This window comes from Mastomys coucha, unplaced genomic scaffold (assembly GCF_008632895.1).
Source record: "Mastomys coucha isolate ucsf_1 unplaced genomic scaffold, UCSF_Mcou_1 pScaffold13, whole genome shotgun sequence".
In the NCBI taxonomy this organism is placed as follows: domain Eukaryota; kingdom Metazoa; phylum Chordata; class Mammalia; order Rodentia; family Muridae; genus Mastomys; species Mastomys coucha.
This window is the reverse complement of record NW_022196895.1, coordinates 30694784-30706585: the sequence shown is the minus strand read 5'-3', so window position 1 is coordinate 30706585 and position 11802 is coordinate 30694784. Positions and strand designations below refer to the sequence as shown.

At 42.8% G+C, this 11802-nt stretch overlaps 1 protein-coding gene across 3 annotated transcripts in view; it reads left to right on the top strand.

The window, feature by feature from the left end:
- The first annotated feature begins 5 nt into the window (after positions 1-5).
- Positions 6-11802, top strand: part of Cdc25c (cell division cycle 25C) — a 20086-nt gene continuing 8289 nt past the window's right edge. The window contains exons 1-9 of one of the 3 annotated variants that reach the window (XM_031365328.1): positions 6-193; positions 296-393; positions 558-777; positions 1957-2051; positions 3890-3935; positions 5389-5422; positions 5659-5748; positions 8338-8436; positions 9490-9615. In XM_031365328.1, coding sequence (XP_031221188.1) covers positions 587-777; positions 1957-2051; positions 3890-3935; positions 5389-5422; positions 5659-5748; positions 8338-8436; positions 9490-9615 — 681 coding nt within the window. In that variant the 5' untranslated portion in view covers positions 6-193; positions 296-393; positions 558-586. Of the gene's footprint in view, positions 194-295; positions 394-553; positions 778-1956; positions 2052-3889; positions 3936-5388; positions 5423-5658; positions 5749-8337; positions 8437-9489; positions 9616-11802 lie in introns of those variants that run through there. The other 2 variants (XM_031365327.1, XM_031365329.1) reach the window with 2 other exon arrangements.

Here is an 11802-nt window from a genome sequence, read left to right as displayed (position 1 = left end):
GCTGTTGGCATTGCTGCCGGGCCATTTCCGGAGAGAAGCAGCAAAACTCAACCTCGGGCTACGTAGTTGCAATTCTAACCCGAGCCGCTTCTGTTCCTCAGATTCCTTGTCCTTCGGTGGAGTCTTGCTTCTATCTTGCAGGAGTGTTGTTTTTTTTTCTCTCACAAAATTCAAGTCGGCCTTTAAACTTAAGGTAAACCGGGAGCTGTGTCCTTCCTGGAATCTTGGATACCCGATTGTCCCTGCAGGGTTCCTTCGGGGCCGGAGGTCCGCATAGCCTTCTCTTGTTTGTTAGATCCGTTTCTTCTGGTGAAGAGTGTGAAACTGCGTGGTCCAGATCAAGCCAGTCTTCTTCTCGCTCCACCTTTGAAGTCCTGAGCTTGCCTGACATCTGTAAGTTTTTGCCCTAAGCACCTGCAATGTAACATTCCAGGAGGTTCTGCGGGGATCCTGCGGGGATTCTACGGGGATGCTCCTCCACCCGGGCTCAGCCGGGCACTGAGAAGGGTGGAGAGACTGGAGTTGTTGAATATCTGGAGAATTCTCCTCCTAGACAGCCCCGCCTCCCTCGGTGAAGACTCAAGCTATGTCGACAGGACTTTTCCCACCGGCTCATGAAGAGGGAAGTTTTGTTTCAGCACCCAGTTTTAGGTCCAAACAGAGGAAGTTGTTACACCTACTTTTGGAGAGAAACGCTTCTTTCACCATACGTTCAGATTCCCCTGAATCTTCTGGAGACAAATTCCATGATTCTGCAAACCTAAGCATTCTGTCGGGGTAAGTTTATTTTTTTTAAAAAAGATTTATTGTTAATTTAGGGGTGTGTGTGTATGATTGTGAACTACCTGAAGTGGGAGCTGGGTGGGTAGTAACCTAAGTGCAGTCTTCTAGAAGAACAGCAAGTTCTTAATCATAGAGCCATCTCTCCCCTCTATAAATTAATTTTTATTGTTACACCTTATCTTTGATTTTATGAACAAGTTTGTTTGCTGAATTATCCCATTTCAAGATCCAGGGTTTGAATCTCAACTATGGCCTTGAACTATATGACTCTTAAATGTTCAGCTTACTTTCTATATTAAAAAACAAGAACAGCCGGGCGGTGGTGGCGCACGCCTTTAGTCCCAGCACTTGGGAGGCAGAGGCAGGCGGATTTCTGAGTTCGAGGCCAGCCTGGTCTCCAGAGTGAGTTCCAGGACAGCCAGGGCTATACAGAGAAACCCTGTCTCGAAAAAAGAAAAAAAAAAAAAAACAAAAACAAAAACAAAATATCTTTTTCTAAATAGGGCTTGGTGGAGTATGTTTGTGATCTCACCATTCTGGAGGCTGAGACAAGGGTGATCAACAGGTTCAAGGCCAGCCTGGGCTACTAGTGAATTCCAGGACAACTTATGGGCTGTAGTGTGAGACCTACTACAAACAGACAGATAATAATAAGAAAAAAATTAATTTTCTTTCTTACTAGGAATACTCTTTTCCTGTAATGTCGGAACCGATGTGCTGTCTAGGAAAAATTCTTAAAAACTCTATTAGTGGGCGGTGGTGGCACACGCCTTTAATCCCCGCATTTGGGGGGCAGAGGCAGGCGGATTTCTGAGTTCGAGGCCAGCCTGGTCTACAGAGTGAGTTCCAGGACAGCCAGGGCTATACAGAGAAACCCTGTCTCGAAAAAACAAAAAAACAAAAAAACAAACAAACAAACAAAAAAAGTGATCTCTTTAGATTCTCATTAAATAAATCCTATCTCAGTATGTTAGTGAAAAGAAAACGAGGCTCACATTATTGAAAGAGAAAAAGTGGAGGGTTCTTCTCAACCCAGTCTGAGCTGATTTGTTTGGATGCCGTTTAAGTTTTTTGTGATAGTAATTGAGAGAGATTTAAATAAAGGCCTGATCTCTACCTTTTAAGGATAGTATGCCCTAATGGGAATCTTGATATATTTTTATGTCTCAACAGAGGAACCCCAAAATGTTGCCTTGATCTTTCGAATCTTAGCAATGGAGAGATATCTGCTTCTCAGCTTACTACTTCTGCTGACCTTGAGGAAAATGGTAGGGGTATAGTCTTTAAAAGAAAACCTAACTTTTAACCTAAACATTTATATTTATTAATTTTTTTTATGTGTATAAATGTTTTGCATCATGTGTGTGTATGTGCCCTACATGTGTGCTTGGTGCCCTCAGAAGCCAGAAGTAGATCCTCTGGAACTGGAATTACAGACTATTGTGAGCTACCATGGGATGCTGCATATTGGACGTGCAGATGTCATGTGGATACTAGGGTTTTTGAAAGAGCAGCAAGTGCACCTAACTGCTAAACCATCTCTTGGGCTAGAGAGATGGCTCTGCCTTTAAAGCTAAGGCTTACAACTTAAGGAAAAATAACTTTTGTTGGTTTGTTTGTTTGTTTTTTCCTTTGAGACAGGGTTTCTCTGTATAGCCCTGACTGTCCTGGACCTCACTCTGTAGAGCATGCTGGCCTTGAACCCAGAAATCCGCCTGCCTGTCTCTCCCAAACGCTGGGATTAAGGGCGTGCACCACCACCGCCCGGTGGAAAAATAACTTTTCAGAGAGAGGATATGGTAATAGGATAGAAATGGAAGATGGTAAAAGTAGGAAAATATTACATAAAACCTGGTATGTTAACTTACATAAATCTAGCACTTGGGATGCCGAGGCCAGCCAGAGTTACAGAGGGATTACTAGACCAGTCAGGGCTACCACATACCCTGAGAGAATACTGCCTAAAAGTAGGAGTTTTGAGGTAAGATAATTTTTTTAGTTAAATGATGACTGGGAAGAGGAAAATAACAGTAATAGAAGATGTGCTCGGCATTAGAAAACTTCAAGAAGGAATGTATTTTGTTGACGGGGTAATGTTGGGGATGAAAGGAAAGTTTTTATTATTTATCATTATCATTATTGCTATATCCCAACTTAATCTCAGAAGAAGCAAAGAACGGGCATAAAAAATACAAGACCCTACATTCAACTCTTAGTACCCTCCACAACTCAAAGAAAAAAATCCTTTATCTATTAATTGTACGTGTGTGCTCCAGCATGTGTGTTGCCAATACTGATTAGGTGGGTTTTTTTTTCCTTTGTCTAAAATTTAAAAAAGCTTTGCTAGTAAACTATTCTAGCGTTTGCTCTAATTTCAGATTTCCCAGGTAACCAGTTTCTTTTCTGTTTGATTTCTTGGGGAGGGGAGAAGTTGGGGGCCTGAGTACAGTGACTCATGTAGCTTCAAACTCATTGTGTAGCCTTTGAACTCCTGATCTACCCTAATTTTATCTTGAAAGTGCTGGGATTACAGCTATATTTGTGCCACCATGACTAGCTTTCCTTTTTTTTAAAGGCTTATTTATTCTTACATGTATACTGCATATATACTTAATGTGTATTGGGGCCTGAAGAGGGGGGAAGAAGGTGCCAGATCCCTTGGACCTAGAGTTAAAAATGGTAGGGAAGTACCACATGGGTGCTGAAAACCAAACCTCGGTCCTCTGAAAGAACAGTAAGTGCTCTCAACCTCTGAGCCATCTCTCTGGTTCAGTTAATGTCTTTTAAAAAATTATTTATTAGCTGTGGTGATGTATGCTTTTAATCCCAGCACTCTAGAGGCAGAGGCAGACAGATCTCTGAGTTCAGGGCCATCCTGGTTTATCAGAACTACACAGAGTCTTGAAAAACAAAACAACAACAACAAATTATTATTAGTGTGTATTTGGATGGTGGTGGTCATTGGGTAACAAACTATGGGAAAATAGTGTGTGCCACCATGGTTTTATACAGAGGTAAGGATTGAACCCAGGGCTTTATGTATGCTGGGCAAAAACTACCAAGTGAGCTATATCCCCAGCCTGTGATTCTTCATATCTGGTTGCAGATTCCTTGGATTCATCAGGACTTCAGGATGTACAGTTAACTGGCAAGTAAGTTCTGCTGTTAAATGGTCTGTATGCTGTAGCCTTTCTGTATTAATCGTGGGGATGTTATTCTATGTGGACTCTGCACGCTATAAAGTATTTTACTTTGGATGTTAGTGGGTTTAGAGATTCTGACTTGATAGCTTTTAAGTTTTCCAGTTCTCAATAGTGTTGTGAAATTCAGGCTACTTTAAACCAGCATACACAAAGGTGTCTTGTTTTTACATGAAGGAAATAGTGCATGCACTCACGTTAAGGCTTCTCTTTGCACATGAGAAATGCTGTATTTTAGTGGCTAAGGATACAGGGAGGGAAATGAGACTATCTGGATTCTGGTGGCTTACTACTTCACTAACCGGGACCCATAGCTTCTTAGTTCATTGGATTGTACTTTATTCATATGTGGTAACAAAAACACTTATTAAGAGCAGCTATTGTACTGGGCAGTGGTGGCGCACGCCTTTAATCCCCACATTTGGGGGGCAGAGGCAGGCGGATTTCTGAGTTCGAGGCCAGCCTGGTCTACAGAGTGAGTTCCAGGACAGCCAAGGCTATACAGAGAAACCCTGTCTCAGGGAAAAACAAAAACAAAACAGCTTTTGCAAAGATTAAATAAAAATGAGAGGCTGGGTTATATGAGACATTGTCTCAAACAAAACAAAACACCACCCAAACCAAAAATAAAAACGTCTTCCAACCGGAACAAGGTGATATGGTTTACATTTGTAATCCCAGGACTCAAGTGGGAGGGGCATGAGAAGCAGAAGGTCAAGGCCAGCCTTAGCTACACAAAAAGCCTGAGGCTGTGTGAGACCCTGTCCTAATACCACCTCCCACCTCTATCCCCACCCCACCCAAAAAGAGAAGAAAAACAAAACACGTATCTAGCACATAACAAACATTTTGTTTGTGGTTATAACTATTGTGGAGTCTCTTCTGGAGATTTTAAGATAGTTAGCCAGGGGGTATATATAGAGTTAAAACTGATTTGAATCCAATTCTTTCAAACCTTAAATAGCCTATTTTGTATAGACTAGGTAGAAATTTGGGAGGGAAGAAGAAATTTTAAATTTCTGGGGGGATGGCTCAGCGGGTAAAAAAAAAAAAAAGTAAGCCAGGAGTGGGAAGTGCCCTTTGGTGGCAGAATGTTTACCTGCCTTGTACAAGGCCCTAGGTTCCATTCCTAGCACTAAAACTTGAACAAAAGATGTAAGACAAACTCCCCTTGGGTGAATGTTTATCTTGTATACTTATGCTAGTGAATTGAGGGCCTGGGAAACCCCAGGACACCACTAAGTCTTGGATATCTAATCCCTCCAAGTATTGTTGGAAGAAGACACATAGAATCACAAAGACTGGGACCCCTTGAACAGAAGAAACTGGGGTGCCCCAACCACTGAAGAACCAGTGTAAATATGGGGATTAGCTGACTAGTACTTGTTTTTGTTTTAATCTTCAGGGATTTTCACCAGGACCTTATGAAAGGCATCCCAGTAAGTAGACCTCCCGCCCTCTCCTTTTTGTTCTTTTGTCTTTCTGTTGAGAGAGGGCCTCGCTGTGTTTGGCTAGCTGGGCTGGATCAGCCTTTGAGCACTGAGACTGAAGGCATGTGTCACCAAGCCTAGATTTTTCTTCTTGACTTTGGTTTGTCTGTCAGGTGGGTGGCAGAGGGTTCCACACAGCCATGTGGCTGTGGCTGTTGGATCTTTCTGTAGACAATGTCTTTTAGGTACAGCTTCTTTGTAGTACTCCAAATGCTTTGGATCATGGCCACAGAAAGAAGGATGCAAAGCGTATCACATCTGCACATAAAGAAAACGTGAGTATTGCTTCCTGAACCATGAACTGCCAGCTAAGCTCAGTTTGCTGGTGGAGATCTCAAGTTGCTGCTACTCTCTTGTAAATAACTGTTTGGAGGACATCATGTTGGTGTGAGTGCAGGTTCCTGTAATGGACTGCTGGAAGTCAAGTTTTGCCTTTCCGCACGGGTCCAAGGATGGAATTCAAGTCATTGGGCTTCTTTCCCAGCAAGCCCTGTTTCCCACTGAACCATCTTGCTAGCCCTAAATAATTTTGCTTTGTAAGAACATACATAACATGTCTTACTCCTGCTTCTCTCCCTTGCCTCTTGCCCCTTTGCTCCCCTTCTCTCCCCATTCCCTTCCCCCCTCTCCCCACGTAGTCATGGCCAGTCCCTACTTTTTTGTTTGTTTGTTTGTTTGTTTTTCGAGACATGGTTTCTCTGTGTAGCCCCGGCTGTCCTGGAACTCACTCTGTATGTAGACCAGGCTGGCCTCGAACTCAGAAATCCGCCTGCCTCTGCCTCCCAAGTGCTGGGATTAAAGGCGTGCGCCACCACCACCCAGCCAGCCCCTACTTCTTTACTCTCTCCTTCTCTCTGTCTTTCTCTGACTCTGCTACCCTCTTAACTCCCCTCCCCATGCCCTAAATAAACTCTATTCTATACTATAAAAAAAAAAGAGAGAGAGAGAACATACATAACATAATTTGTTCATAAATTCTTTGGGGTATTTTTTTTGTAGTTTTATTGCTAAGGATTGATGTAGTTATCATTCAAACAGCCCTTTCACATCACTAAGCTATACCCTTGCCTTGTCTTGTATTCCTGAGGATGGAACAGTGTACAGCCCTAGTGCATGCCAGGCAAGCAGCCTATAGCTCACTTTTTGTGTGTTGTTTTTAAGACAGAGTTCATGGAGCTGGAAAGATGTCTGCTCTTCTAGAAGACCTGGGTTCAACTCCCAGCAACCACATGGCAACTCAAAACTGTCTGTAATTCACAACCTCACATAGACATACATGCAGGCAAAACACCAGTTTACATGAAATGACAATAAATAAGTTAAAAAAAATAATACAGGTCCCAGTTATCCAGGCTTCCCAAGTGGCTAGGATTACAGATCTGCACCAGCAGGCTAAACTAAACTTTGGTCTTTCATTCTTCCAGTATTAGGGATGGCATGAAAGGCCTCGGGTATCCTGAGCAAACACTCTGTCACTGGACAGTTACATTCAGTGTCTGGCCTCCTTTGGCTTTTTATTTTGAGACATAATTTCATTAAGTTTGACCTTGAACTTGAGGTCCTGCTTCAGCCTCTTAGGTGGGATTAGATGTGTACTAGCAGGCCCATATTAAACATTATCTTAAGGAAGTTTGGTCCTTTTTATATGAGCCTTACACTATCCTGTCCCAAGTTGAAAATGCTCTTTCCTGAACTGCCCACCCACTACAGTGATTCTTTAATCCGTCCACCCAAACTGCTTTTCTAGCCGTCTTCTCTGTCTTCTGTCCCTTCACCTAGATCAGTATACATGCTATAGCGGATATTCTATTCTCTTTTCTTTCAAATTCATTTATTTTTATTTAATGTGTGTGAGTGTTTTGCCTGTATGTATGTCTCTGCACCACATTAGTGCAGTGTCCACAGAGCTGGAAGGGGTCATTGGATTTTTCTGGAACTGGAAGTGCAGGTGTTGTTGGGTTCTGGGAATTGAACCTGGGTCCTCTCTAAAAACAACATGTGCTCTTAACTGCTGAGCCCTCTCTAGCCCCGACTATGCTTTTATTCTTTCCTTAAACTAGAGATGATATGCCTGGTTTTAGGTGTTTATAATCAACTTTAAAAAATTACTACTACCTCTGCCTCTTAATTTTTTTTACTGCGTTTATTTATTATGTGTGTACATCTCTATATCTGTGTGTGTGTATGTTTCCATGCTCACGTGCCCATAGAGGTCAAAGGACAACTTGTAGGATTCAGTTTGTTCCTTCTGTTCCTTCTGCCACCTCAGTTCCAGGGATGGAACACACGTGGTCAGGCTTTGTGTTGAGTACCCTCATCAGCTGAGTCATCTTTCTATCTCTATTATTGCCATTTTAATCTCCCCTTATAACCACTCAATCTCACAATCCAGGACTACAGAGATGGTTCAGCAGTTAAAAGCACTTCCTGCTTTTCCAAAGGACTTGAATTCAGTTCCCAGCACCACACGGAGGTCCCACACCCGTGTATAAGTCCAGTCTGGCCTCCGCAGGCACCAAGGACATGTGTAGTACACATGTATGCAAACAAAACACTCATATACATAAAGTAAATAAACTCAAACAATAATAAATATCTACAAATAAAATCCAGATCCCTTCACAAGCAAGCTCTCTTTCATCCCTGTCCTTTTGCTTATGATGATAAAATTTGTATCCTCCTAAGCAAATCTGTGTGTCAGACATCAAATCCACAGGCATTATTTATATCTTCAGATACAATTTAATGATGCCGCTTATGTGTTTCATGAAAGTTATTCATAGTTTGATCAGATGTGATATTTTTGGCAGGCAGCATTACAGCTTCTCTTCCTCCACCAACTGATACAAGTTTTTCTTACGCAGATAAACACCAGTTTAAAAGCATTGGATTGGGAGGCACCTAGGACCCCAAGGTTTCAGCAAATGCCTGGAGATCCTCTGGCTTCTCCTCTCTGTGAGCTGGTGAGTTACTGGCTGTGATCCAGTGTGGCTACAGAACTACAGCTGTGGACTCCTGCTGTTGACTTACCTGGGCTGCCTTAGCTGAGAAGCAGGTGGGAATGGTGAACTCAGGCACGGAGGAGCTAAGTGCCTTCCTTCTGACGCTTTGGGTTGTTTAAACTATGGCGTGAGAGTTTTTCTTAGCCTTTGGTTTCTTCTTTTCTTGTTTTTTTTTCTTTTTCTTTTTTTTCTTTTTTTTTTTTAGGTTTTTTGAGACAGGGTTTCTCTGTATAGCTCTGGCTGTCCTGGAGCTCACTTTGTAGACCAGGCTGGCCTCGAACTCAGAAATCCACCTGCCTACCTCCCAAGTGCTGGGATTAAAGGCGTGTGCCACCACCTCCCGGCTTTGGTTTCTTCTTTTCTCTTCCTTTCCTTTTGGAGATTTGAGGCAAAGTCTCAGTCTGTAGTCCAGGCTATCCTCAAGCCCACAACAATCCTGCTATCTCAGTCTAGGTGCTAGGTTAACAAACATGTGCCATAGTGCACAATGATCATTTCTTTTCTCATTTTTGAAGTGAGGTTTTATTGTGCTGCTCAGGCCAGCCTTGAACTCCTCTACTCAGGCCCTCCTCCTCCTCCTCCTCCTCCTCTTCCTCCTCCTCCTTCTCCTCCTTCTCCTCCTCCTTCTCCTCCTCCTCCTCCTCCTCCTCCTCCGTCTCCTCAGTCCTGTAGGTTTCTGCCACCACATGCCGCTTCTTCTAAGGGTTGTGCAGTTTAAATCTTACATTTATATTGTTGCTATATTTTGAGTCAGTCTTTGTACATGATGTACATGTTCTGAATAAGGTAAGAATTTCTTATTTTCTATTATTTTAAATTTTAATTTATTTTTCTTTTATTGAGTCAGCTTAGGCTTGCCTCAGACTCTGGATTCTTTTGTTTCAACCCCTTGATTAGTGGAATCATAGACATATGCTTTCATACTTGGCCCTAAATAGGTTTTAATCTTGTCAGTATACTTGACAGGAAATGAAGTATCTGAATAGGTTTTAATCTTGTCAGTATACTTGACAGGAAATGAAGTATCTGGGCAGTCCCATTACTACAGCTCCTAAACTGAGTCAAAATCTAAAGCTAGAAGACCAAGAAGGGACTTCAGAAGACCCGATGGAGTGTTCCCTGGAAGACCAATATGCCAAGGTTCGGGGTTCTGTTACTTTTCATTTTTCAACCTTTCTTTTGCATTTTACTTACTTCGTGCATGTGTCTATGTTTCTGTGTGTGCATGCACATGCATGGCATATATATGGTGGTCAGAGGACAATTAGTGAAAGTATGTTCTCACCTACCTTGTAGGTCCAAGCATCACACTTGGTCATCAGGCCTCACAAGCTGAATCATCTCAGTGGCTTTTGGGGTTTTGTTATTGTTTTTGTTTTTTATTTTCTGAAAAAACAGGGTCTCACTGTGTGGTCCAGGCTGCTGGTCTCACTGTGTGGTCCAGGCTGCTGGTCTCACTGTGTGGTCCAGGCTGCTGGTCTCACTGTGTGGTCCAGGCTGCTGGTCTCACTGTGTGATCCAGGCTGCTGGTCTCACTGTGTGGTCCAGGCTGCTGGTCTCACTGTGTGGTCCAGGCTACTGGCATACTGTTTATCCAGGGTGGCTTTGAACTGGCAGTCTTCCTGCCTTAACCTCCTGAATACTAGGATTATAGGTGTGCAGTTCTGTGCTACCATACCAATTTTTCTCTTTCATCTTGTTTGTTCGTTTGAGATCCGGTCTCACTATGAGTCCCAGGCTGACCTGCAAGTCACTTGTAACCAAAGCTGTTCTGGCATTCACTGTAGCAGCCTAGGCTGCCTCGAAAGGCTTTGAAATCCTCTTCCCTCAGCCTCCCAAGTGCTAGGATTATAGACATGAGCTTCTACAATTGATCCTACGTAAACAATATTGTTTGCCTATTGTACTAGGGCTGTGACAAAACAAAACAAACAAAAAGCAGTCTCAGTGGTGATACATGCCTATAATTCCATTACTTTGTAGGTAGAGGCAGAGGATTGTGAATTAAAGACCAACCTTGAGACTTGGTCTCAACAAGGACAATAGGGCTGGAGAGATGGCTCTGCAGTAGAGCTGCTCTTCCAGAGAGATGCATGGTTTGAGTCCAAAAAAAATTGTTTTCTTAAAAAAAGGAAAATCTCTAGACTCTAAGAGATATCTAACAGACAGTGTCTCATCACCATGGAGATCATCCTATTACTGGATGAGAAGTTTCGGTCAGTAATTTTAGTCACTATCAAAGCAATGGCTGGAATAACCTAGCAGGTTATTGCAAGTGTCTTCCAAGGCATTTCCCACATCATAGGGAGATGTGAAGCTGTGTGTGCCTGGTAGGTGTGTGCTGACACCAGAAAAAACAAGGTGGACAAAGACGGTTTTAAATGGAGTAAGTTGTGAAGGGCACCAAGCTGACTGATGGAGATGTGAAGAGCACAAAAGGCAGGGTGGGGGACCACGGGAAGACTGCACTAGTCACAATGCATACCTTACAGAAACTTTAAAGACTTAGAAGTAAGTGATCTGCCAGCCTTGGTGGTTCATGCTTACAATTCGAGCACTTGGTCTATTAAGGTTTCCTCAAGCTTGAAGTTAGCCATGGTAACAGGAATGCTCAGTTTCAACACAAGGCAGACGTGGTATCATGGAGTTAGGTGCGTGGGCTCCAGTTCTTGCCTACCAGTAGTGGTAAGACTACTGTAACTTCAGTTTTCCCTTTTAAATTGGACAGCAGGGCTCAGCTCATAAAGTACTTGTTACTTAAGCATGAGGACCCCAATTCAGGTCTTCAGAACCCACATAAGTGCTGGTTGTCTCTACCTGTAATTCCAGCAGATGGAGATTGGAGCACGCTGCCGAGCTAGACCAGCCTTACCAGCAAGTTCAACTGACAGACCCTGCCTTAGTGAATAAGGAGAGGGGTGATTGAGCAAGACGCCTGGTGTCCACTGGGGCCTCCATACACATCTGCAAGCACACACACACATGCACATGGATTAGGTGAATACACATGCAAAAAAATAAAATGGAGAACATGATAAACTTTTCATAGAATTGCTGTCCATATGATAAAGCATTAAAAGCAGTTTGTATAATTCCAGCCCTTGGGAAGCTGAGGCCAAAGAGTCCAAGTTCAAGGCCAGCCTGGTTATATAGTAATGCCCAACCTCATCTCTGTTTCTCCCTAAAAGAAAGGATGTGCTCATCTGTGTGTGTGTGTGTGTGTGCGCACGCATGTGCAAACACAGGGGAGCAGTGATCTGAATGTTTACAGTTTTCTTTTGTTTGTGAATTATACCTCAATAAAATAGTTTTTTTTTTTTTTTTTTT